Source organism: Pogona vitticeps, chromosome 15, assembly GCF_051106095.1.
Source record: "Pogona vitticeps strain Pit_001003342236 chromosome 15, PviZW2.1, whole genome shotgun sequence".
Taxonomy (NCBI): Eukaryota; Metazoa; Chordata; class Lepidosauria; order Squamata; family Agamidae; genus Pogona; species Pogona vitticeps.
Window position 1 is genome coordinate 594,291 of NC_135797.1, and position 25,740 is coordinate 620,030.

At 42.3% G+C, this 25,740-nt stretch overlaps 1 protein-coding gene and 1 long non-coding RNA gene across 2 annotated transcripts; one reads left to right on the forward strand and one right to left on the reverse strand.

The window, feature by feature from the left end:
- Positions 1 to 3,306: 3,306 nt before the first annotated feature.
- Positions 3,307 to 25,713, reverse strand: LOC110081500 (uncharacterized). Its single transcript, XR_012082097.2, has 3 exons — positions 25,362 to 25,713; positions 5,078 to 5,162; positions 3,307 to 3,491 (listed from the first exon to the last, which is right to left on the reverse strand). It is a non-coding gene; the product is annotated as an uncharacterized LOC110081500 (long non-coding RNA).
- LOC110081499 (heat shock-related 70 kDa protein 2-like) lies at positions 15,184 to 19,871 on the forward strand. The gene has a single exon (XM_020798226.3). The coding sequence runs from the start codon at positions 17,900 to 17,902 to the stop codon at positions 19,820 to 19,822; it is 1,923 nt and encodes a 640-aa protein (XP_020653885.2). The 5' UTR covers positions 15,184 to 17,899; the 3' UTR covers positions 19,823 to 19,871.
- Positions 25,714 to 25,740: the final 27 nt, after the last annotated feature.

The window sequence follows — 25,740 nt, forward strand, 5'->3', positions numbered from 1 at the left end:
TGCAGACTATACAGCTCTGGAAGCAGCACTTGCACTTGCACTTTTGTTAAAAGTGCTTAAACATGGGCTTAGAATGACAGCCAGGGTGGATATTTATGCATCCCCAAAAAAGGAAGTCACAAAGGATTGAGAAGGTATAAAAGGGTACAAAATGCTAACGTATGGGCATAGATGCAAAACCAGAGATGTTTTGAAATGATTGAAAGAACATTAAGTAGTCAAAACAACATCATCTCTCAGAATGTGGAAGGTGAGCTTTGTGCCTGCTGCTGTTCAGGGGTTGCTCAAAGTGGACAGAGGGTGACTTCAGGGTCCTTGCTCTCTCTTTCTATCTTGTATGTACTTCTTTGTCTTTAAACCATAGCTAGTCTGGACAGTCCTTCAGATAAAGGGCATATCAAAAAGGAGGACCATCTTCTTACAGTCTTCTGTCCTGGACAAAGTTTCCAGAGAATCTTTAAATTTATTTATTTATTTGTTTATTTTATATCCTGCCTATCTAGTCAACTCAGGACCACTCTAGGCTACTTCCCTACCCCCACCAGAGATGTCAAGAGGTGAGGCTGGGCTTTTCTGCATGTAAAACCAGGTTCTCTATGGTCAAGCCATAGTTCTTCCTGTCTCAGAAACTTGACCCCTACAGCCTGGCATTGTGTACAAGAACTGGCAAGAGTTCTACAGAATGAAATGGGGACTTTTTCTGCTCTCCATCTCCAGGAAATGCCTCTGGGGATGGAGCGTGGGACCTTCCATATGAAGAGGAGATCTTCCTTACCATTCAGTTACAATCTCTGTGTATTTTCACCTGCAGGACCAGTTCAAGAGATTCCAGTGCCCGAAGGGGAGGGCTGGAAGTTCAGCCCATTCCATGCACTAAGAAAAAAGGGGCTCAGAATAGCCTTTTAGTGGCTTATTCTCGTACACAAGAACAACCTAGAGGATCTGTGGGTCAGATTGTTAGAATCTCTCACTCTGCTGACTTTAATCTTGCCTTCATCTTCCCCAACCTGTGATCACTTATTTATCATCTTTAGATAACGACTTGTCTCCTCCTCTGCTATCCACAGAGTACCTGCAGTGGCCTACAACCCTTGTGGAGACCATCCATTCTGAAGCAGTCTCCAAAGATAATTTGGTATGAGAGAGCTGCTCCAGGTTTTGGCATCATTAAAAGAAGGAATGCCAGAATCACATTTAGTGTGCTTTAAAAAGCCAACCTCTTCACCAAACCATTTTTCTACTTTCCAGCATCTGCAGACTGCCCTACAAGCTACTTAATAAAAATGAAAACAAAGCCTGTAGTAAATGGATGGATTCAGCAAAAGGCGTGTATTCAAGCAGATTAGAAACCAGTTGGTTTTGTTTCCCTCTCTCTCTCTCTCTCTCTCCCCCTCTTTTTATTTTCTTTCACAATGCCATTCACAGCTTCCAAAGTCTAGTCCCATCTCCGAAGCCATTCCATCTTCCCTTGGAAACTTGGGATAAGGATCTTTCAGTAACCGGAGACAATCAAGTGGGTAAGCCATTTGCAAAGAGAATGTTTCCTACATTTTCTACACAGATAATATATGCTTGTGTGCGCTTGTGTATCCCAGGTCTCTAAAAGGGACAAAAATGGGAAACTCCTTATATTACTCTAAATTTTATTCCAAGGAGAATGTAGCATTTTGAATGTCAACTGGAAGAAGAGAAAAATGGAATGAAGGCAGGGTGTGCTTGGCTGCAGTTAAGATATATATTCACCATTGTTCTATGTCTTCTTGTTTACTTCAAATCTTATTATTATTAGTTATCTGTTCCTGGGTAGCTTCAACTATGTGACCAGACATTCATACTGTTTTTGCTTTTTAGCTCTTTCCCCACTCCCCTTTTTGGATAGAAAGACAGAACTGAACTGTAGATTCGCAAGGCAAAGAATGCTAGTAAAAATGTAGACCCTGTTAAGAAGCAAATCTTGTTAACACGTGTATAGGATTATGGATGGAAGGCAACCACGACAGACAATATGTTTTCCATCATCTATTGAGAACATAATGCTTGTGTCACGTTTTGGTGTTTCTGTGGATTCGTCCCTCCCTCCCTCCCTCAACATTTGATGTATCCAACAATAGCATCCTGATTGAAGGGAATCCCGTCTTGGAATCTCTGCAATCCCCTTTGCAGCCATTCTGCCCAGGAGGGACCCCGTTTGAGAGCCTGATGTTTAGTGTAGAGACAAGGCTGAGCAAACTGAACTGGAAACCTGACTGGGTTTTGAGTGGCTCCCTGTGTTCCCCACTGCCTTCCCATTCGAGAAACGTAATCTGTTTTTGTTTTGTTTTTTTAAATGGTTTCTGATGTGGATTTGCTGTACAGTCCAGATGGGGAGGTAGACCGATAAAACCGACTCAGTTTATCTGTTTTTCATTTGCCACTGTTCTGGGCATCGTCTCTGTTTTCCTGTCGTCTGAATTCACCCTGCAACAGATGTTCATCTACTGTTGAAATAAAAATCAGGAGACAAGTGCAATGCTAATCCCAACTAGAGCAGATTCAGTAAAATTTAGGTGATTTTAAAGTAGCAATTATCATTCATTTCAGTGGGCCTGATCTTAACCAGGACTAAAATTGTATTTCGCATTTATATATTCTGGCAGAGTAGGTCTCTCTCATTCACACTAAAAGAACCTGAAGACAAACAGATGATGAGGCCTGCCTTGTGTAATTCTGATTGTTGTGCTTTCCTGAAGTAGACAGCTGATCTTTCTTGAACAGGGGGTGAGTAGGATGACTTCGCAGTGCAACGTGTGTGCCACAGTGACACCATCACATCTCAGTAGATGTCATCACACGTCGCTTGCTCTCTTCCCACAAGATTGGTCTTCATCGGGGTGGGCTGAATTAGAGCGATTTAGATGAATAGGCAGACTTATTCTTTGCCAGGACGGCAGGCTTGTTCTGAAGCAAGTGGCAGTGTTTGGCATAAGAGTCGCCAACAGTTTAATCTCCATCCCCGTTGTCTGTGTAAAGCAGGAAGGGCATTTGTTCTTTCCATTTGATAACAAGACTCCTGCTAGAAAGCATTTCCAATCAGTCATTGCACATATCTCGCCTGGATCTGACGAGATAATTTGTGGGGAGGGGAGGAAGATCACATTGTGAGGAACTCTGATTCATGGCATGGATGGCCTCACTCTCTATTAATGTTGTACCTTGTTGTTTCTGAACTCCTGGCACTTACCTGCGCTATACAGGAACGCAAGCGCACACACAAACGCACACTGACGTTAAAGTTCTAAAGGTGTGAAAGCAAGATGTAAAAACGGGTTCAGAGTAAAGCTGATAGGATTTAATCAGATCTCCTTATAAGTGAACTAATAGTTCAAGGAGAAACTTAATTTTTCATCACTGTGTCTCACTGATTCTTTTTGCTGAAGAATCCTTCTGAACTCTGATATGGGATTAAGCATGTGTGACCCCTTCCACATCTTCCATCAAATGGCACAAGGTACCTTTTAAAAGAGAGAGAGAGAGAGAGAGAGAGAGAGATTTAAATATAATTATTGTCATTTTGACACAGCTGCACTTCAGTATTATTTTCAGAATCAAACTGGTGTTTCCTTCCTTCCTTCCTAGTAATGGTTTAAATGCTAGTTTGTTTATTCAACTACAAAAGTGGGATTTTTTGAGGTGAGGAAGCTGCTATCAGGTAAACATGCTGAGTATGGAACAGTTACATTTTTGTAGTCCCAAAATGTAACTTTTCCAGCCTATGGTTTGGATGAGGTGGGAAATCAGTTCTGAAGTTTCAGGCAGATGAGGCTGCAGGAATTTTCATCAGTTCATCCCTTTCTGTTTTATTTATTACACATTCCTAGTCTTACTGGAGAGGGAGGGGGGGAAAATATTTATATTCTGGGTAACTTTGGATACATGGACCTACCATTTAGCAGACTAGAGTAGCTACTTCAGGCAGCAGAGGTTAGATGTCACGAAGCAGCACCAAAGGTCTCATAATATACTTTGCTGTTGAGTGAAACATGTTGTGAAGACCAAAATAACATGACTGTATTCCTGTTCACCTTGATTACTGGGGAGGAGGGGAATCTTTTTGTTGCTCCATGTTATTTATTTATTTATTTATTCATTCATTCATTCATTCATTCATTCATTCATTCATTCATTCATTCATTCATTCATTCATTTATACCCCGCCCATCTGGCCTAAAAGACCACTCTAGGCGGCTCCTAAACTCAACATTCATATTTTCCAGGTCTCAGACCTGAAATCCCCTTAGAAGAGATGCTGGCAACCTTAAATTTTGGTATTAATTGTCATAGCTTTAAGACATTTCCTTTGTACAAGAAGCACCTTTGCCTCTTTCATTTTCTTGTGTGCCTCAGAACTGCTAAAGGAATTTGCATTTCGACTTTTAAAGTGTCTTCCTTGTCTGCCTCCTCCCCACACACACACCATTTCACAATTGCTGTTAAAATGCCTGCACCTCTGTAGCATGACAAGGCTCCACCCTGTGATATCACACAAGCCTGTGTACTTGTCTTTAGTTTTGGCCTTGGGATTTCAGAAAAAGAAATGCAGTTAAATTTAATTACTACAGCATGGCACACTTGGGTGAGCTTTTGAGCCCTTCAGGATTCTTAACTGATGGCCAGATGGTCTGCTGCTGGATTTAGGGAACTCGAAGGAAGTAGAAAAGAGTCTGCAAGGAAGGGTGGCTGTTGTCTCCGTAGGCAGCTTGACCTGCAAGCGAGAAAGATTATAGATTTCTCCAAGAAGAAAGCTGTTAAAGTATCTGTTTGCAGCTGCCCTTTTTATTCTCTGTAGATGAAACCCTGGCTGTAACCCCTAGAGATCTCTCCATTGTGTTGATCAAAGCACACTTATACCCATGTTTTACCCAAAACACAATTCAAAACATAATTGGTGAGTCTTGAGGCAAAAATATCCTGAGGAATTTCAAGGGAAAGGGATCATGGTTTGGGAGGGGAAAGAGCCCGTAGTCCATTGCTGTAAGGAACACAACACTATCAAAATCCATGTTAGTGACATTGGTCACATTATAATACTATGTCTTACATGTTGGAAGTCTTGTTTTGAAGGTTTTCCCCACTGCATTTCATAGGAGTTGCATCCCAGGCAGCTGATGTATATAATTTTTGAGCTGAAATAGAAACAGATCAAAACATATGTGGCAATTAGGAAGGAAGGCCTTTTTGTCCCAGGTTATGTGTCAGAATTTGACCCCTGAAAGAGTTTAGGAGAAGTGAGGAGAATTCCTAGAATTTCAGCCCAGGAGTTTTTCTTCCTTTCTCTATGTTTTTCCTGGGAAGGGTGAAGGATGCCTCAAATAATTTCTGCCTGTTCCCTATTCTTCCACTTTACATGAAAATTAGGCATATCTCTGTATTTAAATAAAAAGAGAACGGCCTTTATGTCATTTCACTGCTGCTACACACAGTTTTATAAATGGTACAATCCATTGACTGGTCAGTCTGGTAAATGAGATACCTATTACACACATACACAAGAAATGAATCCAGAACCCCTGCCGTTCTATCCACCACAAGTGCTTTGACTTAAGCACAACAGTCACATTATAAAGAAATAGCTCTAGGGGTGGCTTTCTCCATCAGTATCTGTGATCCAGACAATAATCCATAATCACAAGTCCTTTAATGTAAGGTGACACCAGTGTCATGGTGGAATCTGATCACCCTGTGAAGGACAAGGACATGCAAGAAAATACACTTGCGGCTCCTGGAGGGAGATCATATGCTTTGCAAAATCTATTTCACCCTCTGGAGAAATTCAGCACTTCCTTGGTGAAAGTACAACATTGTTTCTGTCCTTTCTGCATAGCTTGCTTGGTCTGTTCAAGGTCCAAGATCCCATAAATGTTGGCTTCTGTAGATGTTTCAAGGATTCTGTGTGTTAATGAACAGACACTTCTTTAAATAGCGTTTAAAAATTATTATTGGCCCAAGATTCACCTTTGTGTAGAATTCAGTGTTTGTCTGTAGGGTACAGTAAACTGTTTTTGAGAACACAGGTTAGGCAACTCTGCAAGTGAACATATAGCACTTAAATTGTATATGATTATAAAAATACGACCAAAAAAAGACAAAAAATCAGAGAAATAAAATTACTCCAAACAGAGGATAAGCCTCACTTCATCTATCAAAAGATCATGTTTTGAAAATATATTTTCCCCATTAATTAGAGTACACATTGGAATTTACTTGTTGGTACTTAGAATTTCAAAACATTACTAAATAGCATACTTTTTTTTTGAAGCAACAGCATACTGATGCTGCATCCTTAAAGCTATGGAAAGCGAGAATGAGTTAGGTGAAAATTTCACTTCATTTTTCATAAGAATATTCATATTGTATGGAATTTGAAAACAAGCAAAAATGAAACTGACAGATTTTTGCATCCCTGGTCTAACAAAAGCATCCTACATTTCTCTGAGATACGAACAGATAGTATAAGGTTAGCAACATTATCTTTTGCAAAGGACATTATATGGTTGAAGGAAGTCACTTTGTGACAGAATAATAACCATGAGTTAATACTTATAGAATTCCATGATTTTTTTGAAGATCGCACTTGCTTTCTACTTCTCTTTGCTTTTGCTTTTTTAACAATTAAATTACCAAATTTGGGAAACATATTTCAAAGTTAAGATTTAGAGATTTCTTGCTAATAATATATGATGATGGACATAGTGGGAGAATCATGCCTACTTAGGTGTCATTACCTGCATCCATATGTATGTTTTCTATCAAATGCCTCAATTTTTCCAAATGTTGACATTCACAGTTCAATTTTAGAGATTATAGACAAATTTTGATAATGAATGAAGCTAATTGTTCATTAATAGTTAACAAAATATTAATGATTTAAAAGCCATTTTTGCAGATAAATAAAGAACAGACAGAGAGGAAAGGAAGTCTTGTGCTGATGCATTTAGTGCAAAGAAACTCCCAGATTAAGGATTCTGATTGCTATAATCAAAAGGCCTTGGGCAGCCCTTTTTAGCACCTTTTTAAACCATATTTTGACTGATCCATTTACAGTAACAAAAGGCATACATTTTAAGAAAAGGTGAAAGCAATGGGAAACCTGGAAAGCTTAGAAATGGAATATGTTTTTTTCATCTGTAAATTTTTGTGAACAATGGCAATTTCATCGGTGAGAACTCTGAGCAGAGGGTGGAAGATGCTTTGGCCGTCACTGTGGCTTTGCCATGGATGTGGGGTCTGTGCTGATTATGTGGAGCCATCCATGTTTCCATACTGGAAGTGATTTAAACACAGAGACACATAGAGACACACACTCCCCTGACAGACCGATTGACCAGGAGTGGAAGTTGACACACCTGCCTTTCCGTGGGCTGCCACGGATTTGAAACTCCTTGCAAGATGATCTTGCAGGTAGTTCTTTGTGCTCTAGTGGCGGGGGCGGGGGGCAGGATGACAAAATTCATTGTCAGTTAACACTTATAATAACCATAGGAGGACACCACAGCTCAAATTTTCTCTTCAAGGTTTCTCATCCTTCTGTTGTTGCCCCAAGAAACTGTGAGGTAACGGTATAATGGAGCTTAGGAACAACCCCACAGTCCCTTCGGTGGCTTGCCCTTGATGGCTGTTGATCTCTTGGTTGAAGGAGGGGAAAAAAGCAGATGATGGCTTAATAACTATTATGGTAGCACAAGGTGCCAGAGCAATGTAACTGTTCTGTCCGGTTCTCTCCACTAATCCTTCTGCTTCATTTAAAATCAAGCAACATAATCTGAGGAGGAGGAGGAGGGTTTACACGCTCCCTGGAGAACAAGGAAAGGTGATAATCCAGTCTCTTTGCTTGTATTTTGATTACCCCTAAATCCTTCTAAATGGGTTTCTCTCTTTTTTTCCCCTAAATGCACTTCTCCCACCCACCCCCAGTCCCCAGCACAGCTTGTTCCATAGCAGAAGCAGTATTATTATTTTTTAAAAAGGCTTTGGTGTGCCTTCCTGCCTATTTTAAGCCCCATTGAGCTTGATGGAGTGTGTGTGTGTGTAATTAGTGTGGGATTAAGGCTGGGGGAAAAACATACTGAAAACAATGGGATTTACTCCTGAGTAAACATACTGATGCATCTGTCTTGCATTTAACTGATGCTACTTCAGTAGCTCCATGAAAATATATTTCTTCAAGACCATGTTCTGTTAATAGAGCATTGCATAACAGGAAGTAAATAAAGTAGCGCCCTGACAACCTGCAATTACTTTGTTTTTTTTTAAGAGGAAGATTTAAATCTTTGCAAGTAAAGAACAAAAATTATTGACTTGTCAGTCATAGTTTATAATTTATTAGAATACAAAAAAGAAACTTTTATAAAACAGGACACATTTTCAAAGCTGACTATAGATGTTAAAGTCGGTCAGTTTCCTCACGATGTCAACAAACAAAGGGGCATGGGATTTTAGAGGATTCCTAAAATGAAACAATGTATACTTATTTTTATATATGCACAATTTATACATATGTAGCTGACTTTTTTTCAGTCGTTAATTTAGCTTTCTTTTGGGGCGGGGGGATGGAACTTAAAGCAGAAATCTCAATTTTGGACGTTTTAGGTTTCAGTGCTTGTTTTTTTTATTTTTTGTCTTGGAAGCTATTGTTGCCAAGGGAATTTAAATGGAATTTGTTTTTGTCCTGCTGGACACGTTGAAGTGTTTTTGTAACAGCAGCTAAGAATCATAACACCAGACAGAATCATAACACTGTTTCAATAAAAATCAGAGAATATCATTGTGTCAAGTTTGCAATACTTTTGATCCAGACTTCTGTAGCTTTGTCTTCCTCTCCCCCCGTTTTGGCCCTGAATTTAGCATGTAGCAAAGAAAAAAAATTCTGTTTTTAAAAAGAGAAAGAAGATTAGAAGCGTAATGCAAAAAAGGGTGTTAAATTAATTTAGGTAACCAATATGTGAATTTAGAATTTGGGATTGGCTGTGTATTTTTCAAGGCTTTCGAAGGTAGAAACAGCCTTTGAATTCCATGAACTCAGTTGGGAGGTAAAATGATTTAAACTTTTCTATAGACCAACATCCGTTCTCAGGCAAACGTGTGAGGGATTTTTAGTCATTCCTGATCAACTTCTATAGCTTTTCTAATTAGTTGAAAATGAGTCCGTATTTTCCAAAAAGTCCTTTTAAAAAGCGTAATACTTTAAGACAAGAAAACTTTTTGATATATTAGAGGTTTAACATATATTTTATGTAACTATGATTTTTATTAAATTAAAAAAAACTAATTGCTTTATAAAAAGTTATGTCAGAACAAAATTTTGAGGAAAGAAATTACTAGAAAAACTGGTTTTATTAGAATTCGTTGAAGTGATTTATACATTAATTGAGCTTACTAATTACTCAGAGATTTTAAAAGGATTTTAAAGAGATTTTTAAAATCTCTTTTTCAATGTTTTAGTATCAAAAACATTGCAAATTATCTTTTTCATATCTCTTATTCTTGGATAAAGAATTCCAGGTTATTACTTTGTCAGACTGACCTGTATTTAGTCAACCAAAACTGTTTTGTTTTTACATTTTAAACCTGGTAAATCTGCACCTATAAAATCTGTTCACTTATATTAAAAGCAAGACCGCAGATCTGGCTTTAAATTGTTTTTTTTAAAAATTCATTTGTCAACCTACCCACCCCCATTTTAAATTCAAAGCTCGAAATTTAATAATTAAGAGGTCTGACTCACTTTTTAATTTTTGGAGTTAAGTTTCACCTTTGCCTGAGGTAAGTGGTTTATTCCTTATTTTTTATATCCTGTTGAAATCAGTGCAATGACATAATGCAGACATATCCCATTGAACTGATTTTTTCCTAGATTGAAGAATATGTGTATCTCCGTGTGTTCCTACGGGGAATTCTGCCCCCCCCCCAATGTTAATTAATTGGGCACTGGGTGTTAAGCAGTCCACCACTGGATTCTGGTGAATAATTCCCCCCTCCCCCGGGAAAGGGCCATAGGGAAATAAGGAGAGCACTGACTTTACAACATGTAAAAACCCCAGATCTGAACCCTGGCAAAGGACCTGCACTTCCATGAAACAGAATGCGGCAGCTGCCTCAGGCTGTGGCTGTTGGGGGGTCAGTGCAGAAACCATTCTTCCTGAATGGTCATCTCCACCTTTTAGAGAACAAAGCCTTGGGATGTTAAGGAAAATGTGACACCCCCCACCCCCCCACCCCCGTTGTCATTGCTGACATCATGCATACCTGCAGTGACTTTCTGTGCTTGAAAGGAAAGTGGGAGGCACGCTCGCTCCGGTCCTTGTCTCAGGCAGCAACCTCTTTTTGAGCTGCTTCTGTCCCAGCAGCAGCATCTCCAGTTAGGGCCAGGAACAAATTCTCCCTGAACCCCTGGGTGAGGTGGACCGAGGGTTTGAGTCCCATCCTTAAGCTTCCTATGTTAATTGTTTCTGTTACTCATTACAGTGTTTTAAGAGTAATTCATTGCTGTGAAACATGGCAATGTTTTATAGATGGTGTGTTGCATTGCTCATTGCTTTTTAATTTATTTATTTTATGACTGATAAGAGGAAGACGCAGAACATGAAAGGATTTCTACCTCTTAACAAGTTACTTATAAAAATCTTTTAGGAACCATTCCTTATTATATACCAGTCAGCATTGTTCCCATCCGTTCATGTTGAGATAAACCTTCATTCTTCCCTTGGAACAAGGAACAGCAATTTTTTTCCACATAACTTTATTGCATATAACTTGTTGCTTTCCTATCTGGTGCATTCTTGTGCCTTTAAATTCTATTTGGTGGACTCCTGATTTAGGATAAGAGCGTCTCTCAGTCTAAATTTTGGTGCTTTTCTTTGGTGTTTTCTTCCTCTTCTTGTTTCTGGCAGTGAGATTTTGTTTTTGATTCCCCCATGACACTCAAGGCATATTTTTGTTTCTTTCCCCAAAATGTATGGATTTTTTTCATTATGCATTTTCCTTTTTGATGAAAGCATGCATATGTCTGCAGATTTTCCCCATTGTGTGCATTTCATCCATTTACATTTTTAAATGTGTTTTTTTGCATACACTATTTCTCCAAAATGCCCCTATAAATCTGAAAAGTGCAATCTAAGAGCTGAATGACATTTTTTTCTCACACTAGACATCATGAGACATGAAAATACTATGTCCACCAAGACTTTTGAATGAAACAAATGACACAGTGTGACTCATTTCAGTGTGGACTGCATCTGTGGCATCTATCCGCTGCCTTCTACCATCAGGTCATCTCAACATGAGGCAGAATTTGTTTAGCAAGTTTCTTCTCTAATATTCAGAGCTGCGAGAAAAAAATGGCAGCGGTAGTGATAGGTGAAATCTGGAGCAGGTATTACAGACTCCAGAAGCACTAATTTAATAGGTCTGGAATAGCTGTATTAGCTGGAGTGCACTTTTTATCTCTGGACTGGCCGTCTCCCTTGTCGTGTTTGCATTACCTTTGTGCTGCATCTTTCTTTCTTTCTTTCTTTCTTTCTTTCTTTCTTTCTTTCTTTCTTTCTTTCTTTCTTTCTTTCTTTCTTTCTTTCTTTCTTTCTTTCTTTCTTTCTTTCTTTGGTTTGTTTGTTCATTCATTCATTCTTTCATTGGTGCTGTCCTCATGATGTCTGAGGTTACTGTTTTGCACCAGGAAGCCATTAGTGTAAAACAGCTAGCTCAGGAGGAGAAAAAGAACATGAAACTTGCTTGCATCAGAGGGAGAGAGAAGAGTTTCTCTAGTCTGTATTTAAAATTTCATTTTGTATTCACACAGAGAGAGTCTTGTTGGAAGTCAATGGTTCATCATGTCCAGCAGAGGTAACTAAAGGCATTGAATGAGAACTGTATCTGCCACTAACTTTTTAAAAGTAAATGTTTGAATTGATGCTTAATATCATTGTAATCATCTACCTCTATGGCATTTGAATCCAACTCTTCTTTCTGTAAGGTCAGAGGGGCATTTTTGCAGGTTTTATCTTTGCAGTGACCCTGGATGCACTCTCTACCCTCATATGCCACACACTGCACCATCCTACTTCTCTACCTTGTCTGTTTCTGATGTGACATTTGTACATGTGCTGAAGCAGACATGCACGTTTCTGGCTGTCACACAAGGATAAACTGAACTGATTTTTCTCCATTTTCTTTTTCCTTTTCCAAAGTTTGTAGCCAAAACTGTTGGGGAAAAAATAATCCCACTCCAGAAGAGAAAAATCTCAAAGGGTGGGATTTATGTGTGTTTGTATGTGGATTTTTCATTACTGGTCATCCCACAAGCATTTCTCGGGTGATTTGCTTTTCTTTCTTTCTTTCCCTCTTGTGTACACTGCTGCTGTCATTTTTTTTCAGTGGGAGACTCTGCATATTCGCTGCTCCCAAATTTTAAAAAAAGAAAGAAATAAAGGAAAAGAGGAGACAGCAAAGAATGAAACCACACAAGCCCTCTCTTTTCTGCTTCGCTGTGTGAATTAACTAACTTTGTTTTCAACCAAGGCCTTCTCCTTAATAGCCTTGCCCCTCCCCCGCGCTTTGCCGGCATTTGAGAGTAAGTGAGGCATGAGGGAGCCTTTGGAATAATGAGGTGTAATTAGCCCTGCCAGCTTTTATCTTCAAAACTCCCTGTTCAATTAGATTGAAATAAAACGAGGGGGGGGGGAGGAGAGACATTGCCACACAAAAAAGTATGCCTGTGTGAGTGTTGAGGGGGCTGGACAACAATGGGGTGGAAGGCGGCAACAGGGTTGGGAGTTGCTTGTCTCAGGCTGGACAGATGCTTTTCCGAGACACATCTGTGTTTGGGAGCTTGACCTCAGGCAGTGAGGAATCTTGATGCAGGATTGTGGTGGTGCTGGTGGGGGCACCTGTGGGGCAGCCTGGGTGTTCATGGGGGAAGGAGATGGGCCCTTGACTCTCCAGGACCCTAGCTTTACTTATTATTTTATATATATAAAGAGGCATTGTGTGGTCACCTTGAACAGTGTGGGTGCAGATTATGCCAACATGCTGCTTCTACGTAGCTTTGCCCTTCCAGGAAAATTCCTGCAGTCCATCTGAAGAGGTGGCTCCATTTTCATTAAGAGAGGAGGATGTCCAAAAGTCTGATTGTTTGAACATCAACTAGAATCTCTCTTGTGGCAGGATCAGACCTTAAAGTGAACCAGAGTCGATACAGGGCAGGGCCCAAAATGCACTGCATACCAAGAAAATGTGTTAAAAATACTTTTCTCACCTTGCAGAAAAAATTAGTAGAATAAAAAAAGGTAACATGAATAGATGCTAACAATGATGTTCGCTTCTTTGTGGCTTTGTTCTTGGTATGAAGTGCTGCTGATTCCAAAGTCTGATTGAAAGAGGATAACCCAGAGGGAGAAAGATCAGGGGCCTGGGAGTTCCCCACTATCCGTAGTGAGCAGCCCGTGGGCTCAGCAGGCAGTCAGGCACACGGCTCCCTCATCTGCCCCACCTGGATTTGCAGTGGGCTTGTGATCTATAATTTTGCATCTGAACCCAAGAAGGAACATTATAGACAAACTTTCTCCAAGAAGAGGCCTGCCCCTTGGTCAAAGAGGATACTTGGCCGATCCAATGGCAAAGAAAGTCTCCCTGGGCAGTTTAAGGAACCAGGTAGTGCAATTCAGTTTCCTTATTTGGCAACTCATGTGCAGCAGCCCGTGTAGTACTTTGTGTAATTCTGTTATTTGGCGCTATCTTTCAAGTGTTCAAAGAAGCAAATCATAAAGAACTGTAGCCAACACTATGCTCCCAGTGATGGGGTGGGTAATAAAAAGCCATTTCTCAGCCCTCGGTGTTTGTGTGCCGAAACACCAGCACAAGTTGAAGGCTGGGGTTCCTGTTCCCCTTTTTAGCCAGAAAACATAGCAGGTTGGTGGCTTTTTCAAGCTAATCTGCTTCTCAGGACTGCCCTGAGGATAATCAGGATGGCCCCATAAGAACCAGGTGCCCCCTTAGTATCTCTGCTGAAATGAAACAGGGCTTTGCCACTTCTCAATACATTGTCAATGTATGTCTTACCGTTCCTCACTGTGCACCCATTTTTTAAATTAATAAAAATAAATATTATTTTTTGAATAAAATAACTTGCAATCTACATCAAAGGTGGATGGAAACAGCTTGTGCCTAAAAGCAAAAAATAGAAACCCAAGCAGCAGAAACAATCAATTGCAGAATTATCCATTTATATATACAGATAAATGGAGCTCTAAGAAAAATCACAACATGAAGTGAAAGGACAGAAGAGGCAATAGAATGGAGCAGAACAGAACAAATGGCAAAAATCTTGTTTATAATAAGATCCTGTCTCTGCCTGCCTGTCTGTCTGTCTGTGTGGTCATCTTACTGAACCTGGCAGCAGCCAACACATAGAAGGTTTTAACTCTCTCCACCCCAAATATTGTTCTTAATCTTGTCTCACAAACGGAGCTGTTCCTCTCTGTGTTCTTCCCATTGCCCCTGCAAGCTCTCTCTGTATATTCCCAATTGACCTCTGCTTTTTTATTTGTGACCCTGATCTTGAGGGCTGGCAACTTGATGGATGGTGTGAGGACTATGATATACTTCATCCTTTAATATTAGGGAAGCAGACAAGGACAGATCCTGTGTCTGAGAAGAAGAGCAAGAGGTCAAGGCAGGACTGTGAAAGGGGTGAGTGAATTTTCAAACTGGGCTTCAGGGACAAGGCAGGCAAGAGATTTGTCAAGCTTGCTCTGAGAAAATCTGGGTAGGCGGGCATGGAAATCCCATCCTGGATGATTTATATTCTGTTACTACAATTAAATTGACCTTTGCTAATGATAACAAACAATATTGTGTGCGTGCCCTGGTGTCTGCATACATGTGTTTGTGTGTGTACACAGGTATGTGTGTGGCAGAGAGAATTTTCCTAGCCAAGACAGTAAAATGCCTTTAGCTAGGAGGACGTGATTCTGTCCAACATTTACAGTAGTCCATGCACGTTATTCATCGAAATCAAATCTATTTTCATAAGAAAAGGACTGAAAGAGCAGAAGATAAAACAATAGCTTTCTACTGTTGAATTCTCAGAGTTTGGAAAGGCTACTTTTTCTCAACTCAGCTCCCAGAATGCAGGCAATTAGCATCCCCCAAAAAATCAGGTTTCTTAGCTCTGCACATTCTTATCTTTCTTTGGGAACAATAAGGGAAGAAGCCATCCTTTGTTTTGTTTTTCCCCCTTTCCCTTTCCCTGTATTCCTCTCTCTCTCCCTCTCTGTCACATACTGTGGGACCAAGGATCTGAGGCTCTGGAGTTGGCCTTTGATTTTTTAAGGATTAAAAGTGTACCGGGGGTGTTTGCTCCCCCTCCCTTCTTTTTGCACAGACAGCTAGTCAGAGGCTAGTTTTAAGCCATAGCCCAGAAATTTGTGTTTTCTTTTAATTGCAATTCCCAGAAACTAACAACAAGTGCATTCCATTAATAGGCTGCAGTTCAGAGGAAATTGCCAATGTTTGCAATTTATTCTTTTCCATTTGGTATATGAAATGAATATGAGCTCGTTTGTGTGTTCATTTTTTAAATGAATGCATGAGAAACCAAAACTTTTGCAATGGTTGAAATTATGTCCAAGTTAGTATAATGTAAAGTTATACAGTACCTGTAGAACCATGCAGGTGTTATGCCCAAGCAGTCCACATTGCTCAGTTTGATTGTGCAATCAGCTGAACAAGTCACAGTGCCATTATTGCAGACCTACTTTATGAATAGCACTTCCTCCTTGGTGCAGCTTAGGGCTACCGCTTGCATAACTTGGAGTTAGGCAAGCATAGCAGCGCAACAGGATTCCAGCCATTAGTTTATTTCCCAGGGCTTGTCATGGTTATCCTCAAAGCTTCTATTTGAATATCTGAGTATTCAGTCAAGTTAGGGATTACTTAAATTTGCCAACCGTATTTTGCTCCGTGATGTTGTCAGGATCTAAAGTGCCTAAAGCCCTAAGTGCACTTGAATAAAAACTTTATAGCATCCCTCCTTGATCGTAAGTCTGTGGTGGTCCATCACAGCTGACGTTTATCCCCGAAAGAGTTGATTCCAGTGTGAACCAGATAACCGCATCAGTCATACAAAGATTATCCAGGGATCAAAATATAAGGTATGCTAGACAAAGCACCTCACCTTTAATACCTATACGTCAGACATGGTCCCTCCATTCTGGGAAGAGCTGTACCCATTGAGTTTGGCTAGTGGGAATGGGAGATCATTTTTCTTTCGGTTTTCCAAATTTACCAAATTTGGAAAACATTTAAAAACCTAGAATGTTGGCAAAAGGTACTCTTGAGGATTTGGAAATCTACACTTAGGGGACAGTGCTAGCAACTGGCACTAAATTAATTTCTAAAAGAGAGCAGGGTGTTTGGATGCTCTTTGTAAAAGGGAAGGTGTTCATACAATGCCAACATCTCGTCTCCCCATTTTTTCTCCCCCTCCTGCCTATGACTCTCCTTGGAATTCAAAACAGGAACAGGGAACCGAAATACCTCCTCTCCGCAAGGCTAGTCACGAACCATGCCTTGCAAAGGGTTAAGGGTCTAAACGGGGTGTGCAGGCGGGAGAAAGTGAGAAGGACTGGAGGGTGGAAGAAAGCTCAACAGTGCCGTTTTAATTACATTCCATTAAAACTCTCTTTCGCAGTCTGAGTTTTGCTACACATTCTAATGGTAATGATGGGACATCTGTATAGAGGTTCCTTTCTCATCAAAGATGGCTCTATCAATGACACTCCTGGGAAACCCTTCACCTTTGACCCCTGGGGTCACTGCTGACACAGTAGCTCTATAGTCTGCTTTACTGTAAAGCGGTAGTGTCCGTTTTCCTACTCAAACTTGACCAGCTTTTAGCAGTAGCTGTTAATTTTTTCCCCCTTTAATTGTGAACCATGTCCTCATTTTGGGAGGGAAGAAACTCTTGATGTGGGTATCAAATGCCTGAGAAAAAGCTTTCTTTAAACAATCATCCCTCCTTTAAAACCACACACCAAGCAGTCCATTTCTCTTGTACTAATTTCACCACATTTTATTCCTACTCTTTTGGGGAATGCTTTGGGTCAGAATTGCAATGCATCATCCTTTATTTGATCCTGGGGCAAGTTACTGATTTTAGTATCCCATCCCCACCCTACAAGGTTATGTAGGAAACAAGTGGAGAGGGTTGCCAACGAAATTCTACATGGTTGTGTGACTCACATGGACTATTCCTGTTTATATTCCTGTGACCTCCTATGATGTACGAAGTGCACATAAGATCAGCCTGTCCAGTTACTGCCATCCATGTGCAGCAGCAGTATACCTTCTGCGTAATGAAAGAAGGGACACACGAAGAACATGCAACCTTTCCTACCTTGATGCTCAGTTTGTGAGCCTTCCCAAGGACCCTGCTATTTCTCTGGCTGCAAGGAGATGTTTAGGTGGATGAGATCGTTGACCCAGCCGTATATTCTTAGGCAAAATTACATCAATCTTGGGAAGGGAGGGAAGGAGCTTGGAGCTAACAGGGCCTGGTCCAGGCTGGCCTTTTCCAGATGATCTGCTCCACTCCATTGTGATGTGTGATGGTGAAGTCATCAGAATGGGTTGCAAGGTGAGAGTGGACACCCTGCCCAAGCAGGAAAAGGCCCAAGTAATGCCCAGCTCTAGGCACGGGAGAAGATGCCACGATCCCTAGCAAAAATCTAAACCCTGGTCTGCCAACTTGAAGGAGAAGAGAGAGACCCCGTGAGTGAGAGAGGCAAACAACACTCTTTATGGGAGTACTCCTCTCCTTCCAGTCGTCCGTTAGCCCACCAGTCCTAACCCAAAGGTGATCGGCAGAACCATGCCTAAGCAAAATGCCCTGGCTATAGGAATTGACCTCGGTACCACCTACTCCTGTGTGGCTGTCTGCCAGCACGACAAAGTAGAGATCATTGCCAATGACCAAGGAAACCGGACCACTCCCAGCTATGTGGCTTTTACCAGCACTGAACACCTGGTTGGGGACCCAGCTAAGAGCCAGGCCTCTCTCAACCCCCAAAACACAGTGTTCGATGCCAAGCGGTTGATTGGCAGGAGATATGAAGATGCCACTGTCCAGGAGGACATCAAGCACTGGCCTTTCACTGTGGTGAATCACGAAAATAAGATCAAGATCCAGGTGTGTCACAAGGGCAAGCAAAGGACCTTTTACCCAGAAGAGATCTCTGCCATGGTGTTGGCCAAGATGAAACACACTGCCGAGGCCTACCTAGGAGGTTCCATCTCCCAAGCCATCATCACGGTGCCTGCCTACTTCAACGATGCCCAGCGCCAGGCCACCATAGATGCAGGAGCCATCGCGGGCCTCCAGATCCTCAAAATCCTCAATGAACCAACCGCAGCAGCCATCGCCTACAGCCTGGATGTGAAGAATCAGGAGGCTGGTCCTCGAAACATCCTCATTTTTGACCTGGGTGGAGGCACCTTTGATGTTTCCATCCTTGCTGTCGAAGACGGTATCTTTGAAGTGAAAGCGACTGCAGGAGACACTCATTTGGGTGGGGAGGATTTCAACAAAAGGCTAGTGGATTACCTTGCTGATGAGTTCAAGAGAAAGCACAAGAAGGATCTTCGTCTGGACAAGAAGGCCCTGCAGCGGTTGAAGATTGCGGCTGAACGCGCCAAGTGTACCTTGAGCTCTTGCACCAGTGCCAGCATCTCTGTTGACTCCCTCTGCCACGGGATAGATTTCCACACGACCATCACGAGAGCGCGCTTCGAAGATCTCTGCTCTGACCTCTTCCGAGCTACACTGAAGCCCTTGGAAAGGGCACTGAAAGACGCCCAGATGAGTAAAGGTGCGATCACGGATATTGTGTTGGTTGGGGGCTCTACCCGCATTCCCAAGATCCAGAAATTGTTGAGAGATTTCTTCAGTGGGAAGGAGTTGTGTAAAGGCATCAACCCCGATGAAGCGGTGGCCTGCGGTGCAGCTATTCAGGCTGCTATCTTAACGGGGAACCGGACCCCAAAGATGCAGAATGTGTTCCTGCTGGATGTGACTCCTTTGTCTTTGGGGATCAATACACAAGGTGGAGTCATGGCGACAATCATCAAGCGCAACTCGCCTGTTCCCACCAAGGAAACGATGGAGTTTACTACCACAGAAGATGATCAAGACACCATCTTGTTCATGGTCTACGAAGGGGAGAGAGCGTTGACCAAACATAACCATCTCCTGGGCACGTTCACCTTGAAAGGCATACCACCAGCACCCTGTGGGGTCCCTGTCATAGTAGTCACATTTTCCATTGATGAAAACAATATCCTGACTGTCTCAGCCAGGGACGTGGAGACAGGAAACACCAGCCATCTTACCATTTCAGACACCCGTGGCCGTCTAGGCAAAGAGGAGATTGAAAGGATAGTGCAGACGGCTGAGGAGTTCAGAGTGAATGACATGTCCCAGCAGGAGAAGATTGAAGCCATGAATTCCTTGGAGTCTTGTACCCTTGAGCTGAAAAGGGTGGCAGAAGAGCAGATCTTGGACGTCCAGGCCAAGAGGAGGATGCTGGAGATGTGTGAGAGCGCCACCTCCTGGTTGGAAGGGAACCCCTTGGCGGAGAAAGAAGCATGCGAGCAGCGGCAGAAAGACTTGGAGGAGGCGTGGGATTCCATTTGCAGCGCCCTCAGTCCGAGCGAGAGGGCAGAAGGAACATCTCACGAAGATCAGAACAGGACTTTAATGACAGACAAGGCAGAACCCAATGAGGAAATGGAATAAATCAGGAAATGGCCAGAGTGCATTGTACCACCTACAGGGCACATTAAAAGTATGGGTAAAAAAAAGGAGATGGCTTCGCAGTTATGTTTTACTTAACTATTATTATTATTATTATTATTATTATTATTATTATTATTATTATTATTATTATTATTATTATTATTATTATTATTATTATTATTATTATTATTATTATTATTATTATTATTATTATTATTATTATTATTATTATTATTATTTCTCCTCCTCCTTTTCTTGTCCAAAAGGGCTTAAAAATACCCTATTTCCCCAAAGATAAGACCTAACCTGAAAATAAGCCCTAGTATGATTTTTCAGCTTGCACGTAATATAGGCCCTACCCCAAAAATAAGCCCGAGTTAAGTGAAACCCCGCCCTCCACCATTGTGCAGCATTGTGCAGCAATCAGATGACATGATTGTAAAACAGAACATCCCCTGAAAATAAGCCCTAACATGTTTTTTGGAGCAAAAATTAATATAAGACCCTGTCTTATTTTCGAGAAAACACAGTAATAGGTAAAGGACAGTGCAAGAAACTAGACAAGGAGGAAGGCCTAGAGAGAGAGAGAGAGAGAGAGAGAGAGAGAGAGAGAGAGAGAGAGAGAGAGAGAGAGAGAGAGAGAGAGAGAGAGAGAGAGTGTGTGTGTGTGTGTGTGTGTGTGTGTGTGTGTGTGTTGTGTGTGTGTGTGTGTGTGAGAGAGAGAGAGAGAGAGAGAGAGAGAGAGAGAGAGAGAGAGAGAGAGAGAGAATAAAATTGATGCTTTGCCTCTCACTCAGAACTGACAAGGAGGAGAGCTAAGGGTGAGTGCATGTTTCTATTGCAGTACCCTGCATACCTCTTCTTTCTCCTCTTCTGCTGCAGGAAAATATGCACCGAATCTAGTTTTCCTCAGTGCACATTTCGTATTGATGTGGCGGTGAATTTTATTCCCATTCTTTGTTTCAAGGCAGGTGGCCTTGGTCGTGGAGGAAAGACTGAAGTGTTTTGGTGAAGGAGAAAACCTACAGCCTTGGGCCCAGTGTTATCCTTTTCTCAGAGGTTTCACAGAATCCATCTTACTCTCTGAAAAAATAGTGCTAGTAGCAATAGCCCAAGAGCAGGAAAAGGAAGAGGAGTTTGTCTACATGAGAACACCAAAGAGGAGCCTGGCTTCTTCCCTGTTGTATAGACGGGAGAGCAGGACCAGGATAGGTGGCTATCAAGGAAGGGGAGCCATTTTCCATGCCACCCACATATTTTATACCACAAGATTTGGAGAAGCACCAGTCTTAGGAAAGCTGATTTAGTGAAATGAGCTAGCTCTAAAACCAACATTTAAAATTGTCTTGTTTCACATGAACAGAAGTGAAGACTGACTAGAGTTCATCTAGGCTTGAAGAGAACAAGAAATCATGACTTGTGTGGGAAGGCTGATGTAGAGAAATAAAAAGAGGACTGGGACCTCTCAGGACCATCCAGCTCTTGGTTTTGAAACATCCGAGGGAGAACTTGTAGGGAGTGAAATGGGTTCTCTCACATAGCACCAAGCGGAGCTTAGTGGGAGCTGTAATAGTCTTGAACTTCTTTCTGCCACCAGAATATAAACTTTCTACAGGTTGTTGGGACAGTAACTGCAAAGATAAACTTCCACCAGTTGACTTTCAAGTTCAACCAACAATTTCTCCTTTAATTTGATTAACTGTAAATAAAAATCAGTGGAATATGGCTTTGCTCACACACAGTAGCACTAGAAGCACTAAAAATACTATAACCATTAGGAAGGATACTATTTTTAAAAAACAGATATAGGTCTTGACGAAGGGCTGTGAAGGATTCCTCAGCCGAGATGCACTTTTATCTTAGGGTTGACCTCGAGGTCAAGAATAACAGATTATATCCAGTAGCACAAGCCCAAATAACCTTTGGCATCCCAGTGAGTCAAGATCCCATAAGGGGACTTGTACATGCTTGTAGTACAGCCTCATAAATGCCAGGTTTGAGAGAGAAAAAATCAATTGGAACCCTTTCATATCCTTACTCTCCTCTTTGTTTCTTCTGTACTTCATGTGGAGAGAACACTGGAGGATGCTGGGATAAAAAAAGACCCAGGTTGATGACCTTATGCTTGTGGGAGGCTCCACTCGTATCCCAAAGATCCAGAAGATTCAAATTTCTTTAATGGGAAGGACTTGTGCAGGGTCATCAACCCAGACGAGGCTGTGGCTCATGGGGCGGCTGTTCAAGCTGCTGTCTTGACTGGCCACAGGTACCAAAATATACAGAATCTTCTCCTGTTGGATGTGACGCCTCTTTCCTTAGGCCTGGAGACAGTAGGAGGCATAATGTTGTGGTCAAGTGTAATTCTCCCATCCCAATAAAGGAGATGAGAAACTTTTCCACCACAGAAGATAATCAAAGCAGCCTTTTCTTGCAGATCTATGAAGGAGAGTGCATCCTGACAAAACACAACCGGCTCCTTGGAACAGTTACTCTGACTGGCCTCCAACCTGCACCATGTTGTGTACCAGTTATTGTGATCACCTTTCAACTTGACCAAAACAATATTCTGACTGTTTCTGCCATGGAAAGGAATACAGGCAATTCCAACCAGCTCACCATCACAGACACCAGCGGCCGGCTGGACAGAGAAGAGATGGAGCAGATCATACATGAGGAGGAAGAGTACAGAGCCCAACAGAAGACAGAACAAGAGAAGATCGAAGCCCTGAACTCTTTAGAATCCAGCACTCTCCAGCTAAAGAGGGTTGCCGTGCAGGAGAAGTTCCTGGATGACCGGGCCAAGAGGAGGGTGCTAGAAATGTGTGAGGAGACCATGGCATGGATGGAAGGCAACCAGCTTGCTCTGAAGAAAGAGTACGGGCAACGGAAGAGAGAACTGGAAGACATCTGCTACTTTATGATCACGCATTTTAGCACAGATGGAGAGAAACCTTGAGATGTTTTGGGCTGTGGGAAGTAGAACTCTACTTCTAGGTAGGCTGTGAAGCACATTAAAAAAAAAGAGTATAAATGAAAGAATTCGGGTTGCAAGGAAAGTGGCTGTGGTGAAAGAGTGGGTGATTGCCCCAGTATTGGCCCATTCAGTTTCAAAAAGGTTCCCTTGGCATCTGGGGCTGCAGGCAAAGGAGTCTGGGACTCCAAACACAAGCCTATTTTGCATTAAATTCTTTTCATCTGAGCTAGAAAGAAATCTGAGAAGTTTGGTAAATTCTTACAAAAAATATCTGAAACAAAATTGCCAGCCGTCACTAAAAGCTCTTACCAATCTTATCCATAAATGCCAACAGCATTGGGTGGGATGAGCCCTGATGTCTGACGCAGGATGGTGACAAGGGAGGGAGGGAGGGATCCATAAAGAGCAGAACAAGCGAGCTGGCATCACCAGCACAGTTTCCTATCAGCTACAAATTATCATGCGTGCTGTTTCTCTCGGCAGTAATAGGCTTTAATCACTGTGAAGTCATTTGACTTCCCTGTACCATGGTTTGGCTTTAATTAATGACCACTTACGGGAAAGGGGCTCTTCAAGGGTGGGATTTTTTTTCCTTCCACCCCCCGCCCTCCCCTTTTTTTGGGCCTTCCAGAAGATGAATAACATTTGGAGAGGCTCTCACAGAGGCTGCCAGCAATATGGCTGGCTGGAAGGTCTCCAAGGGGCTGGGTGGAGTCGGTGTCCTCAGTGCAGACTGGAACCACTACAAAAGGAAGTGCAGGATTCTGGAGGTGCCAGGGGTTGCTCATTAGAGAGGTGCATCTGCACAGATGCAGGAAAAGGGGTCAGGATGTGGCCTTAGTGGCAGAATTCAGCACCCAAAGAATGGCCGCTCTTTGCTTTTCTGCAGCTTATTTCTAGACCTTTGGGCTGTGTTTGTTTTTGTTTTTGTTTATACAAGACCATAGTCCTCATTGTTGCCTTGCTTTGGAGGAAAAAAAATCAGCTTGTCATGAGGCAGACCTTCTGTCTGTAGGATTTGAGCTGCATGGCCTCACCCTCTGTCCCCATATCTACCTTTCATGCTGTGACTGGTGACAAGGGATAGGTGGTTATTTGCTTGTTCGTGTTGGTGGCTGAGGCACCAGTGATGGATGGCCCCAATGTTCTCTGTCAGCAGTGACAGAGTCCTTTCAAAGAATCCCTTTGTTTCTCTTTTTGTGGCAAAATAGTGCCCTGCCTCTCAGAACTGATCCTGAAAATGGGAGTCAGGATGACATGGCAAGAAAGCCTGAAGCGCAGCATGACTCACACATGTGTCTTCCGTGGTGGTGAGAATTCTCTTGTTAGCAGTGACGGGGCTTCCGAGGGAGGCCGGGTGACCCACTTTGTTGTAGAGCAGAGGAATCGGTATCTGTGGGTGCCTGTGTCAGGGGCAGGGCAAGGATGCCGAAACGCTCTTGAGACATCAATGCCAAGTGGGCCAAAGCATGGGATGGGAGATGGATGGAAGGAAGGATGTCCATGGCCCTCCCAGCACCGTGCTCTGACAGTCCATGACCCTTCCATGGCCCCCTTCTCCAGATGGGTGGGCCTCCCGAGGCAAGAGATTTATAATGGCCAGAGGGAAGCCAGGCGCCTGCTTGGGGGTCACTGAAGCATGCTGTTGAATCAACAAGGGGCCGGGCTTGTTAAATTCCTCCAGAGGGCTCTCACTGGCACAGCAATTGGGGGCAGTGGCTGGATAGGACCGAGGGGAACGAGCTGAAGAGGAGCACCACGGAAGCAGCCTTTTCCCAAGTTGCATGCTGGTGGTTGCTTCAATGGGTGTGTTCTGTCATAGATTGGCTTTTGACTAAGAAGAGGAGTTATCCCTCCTATTTTCTATGACAGAGTGAAGAGAAAGTAGGAGGGAGGGAGGGAGGGAGGAAACAAACAAACAAACAGAGACGGGCAAGTTCAAGTTCTTCACAGCTCATCTGCTTCTGGTCACTCTCAGGTATTCTTTTGGGGCTGGAATTGTGGTGCCTTTCAAACCCTTAAGCTTTCCTATAAATCTGCTTATGCATCCTTTTTTTTTCCTGCAAGGAAGCCCCCACTCATTTCAGCAAGGGTTGACCAGCCATGTTGGAGAGCTTGGGAACACTGGGGCTAGAGCTTCTGTGTTACCGTTAAACCGTCTGATGGGCTCATTTATCAGTGTTCAACCCTTTATTATTATTATTATTATTAATTTGATTTATACCCCACCTATCTGGACCACCGGACCACTCTAGGCGGCTTTAGTTCATTTACAAGTTTAATATTTGATTGGTTATTCAATTAAGAAGCAAGTCTTTTAATGTTGCAATAAACTGGCCAATAACAAGGTAAGGCAATGAGAAATATTTTTCATTCCTTGAAAATATTGTTTGCGATATCAAACTATTGAAAGAAAATTTTAAATTTTCCTTGAACTAAAGGTAATGAATCAATGAATCAATTAGTTATTGCCCATTTCTGGCATCCGGGCAGTGCCCAGCCTGTGGGTGGCCTTGAAAGCTGTGCCAGGTGGGACTCAGTCTGGCTTGCTCCTTTGTCACTCACCAAAGTCCATGTCTCCCATTGGCCGGGGGGTGCACAGCCCAGGAAAGGCCTGACGAAGGACCACTCTTTTCGGATCAGGCCTGGAGAAGTTCGGTGTTTGCGGACAGCAGGATTGGGGGTGCTGTCGATTGGCTTCAGCTCTGAGATGTTGCTGCTTGTATGGGCGCTCTACCTTCTGCAGAATTTCCTGTTAGTAAATGTAATGGAAGCGAGCTGGAGTTACAGCCCTTAAAACAACTATTATTCAAGCTGTTTCCCAAATAGAGGGGGGAAGCAGGAAGTTTTGTGTGACTAGTGTGAAGTAGCATACATGAGCTCAGCTTGCCTGGTCAGCAGTTTTAAAAATATGAATTGGACAACAGAGGAGCCTTCATCTTTG

Coding starts and splice junctions, on each gene's coding strand:
- LOC110081499 (XM_020798226.3), top strand. CDS start 17,900: ATGCCTAAGCAAAATGCCCTGGCTATAGGAATTGACCTCGGTACCACC.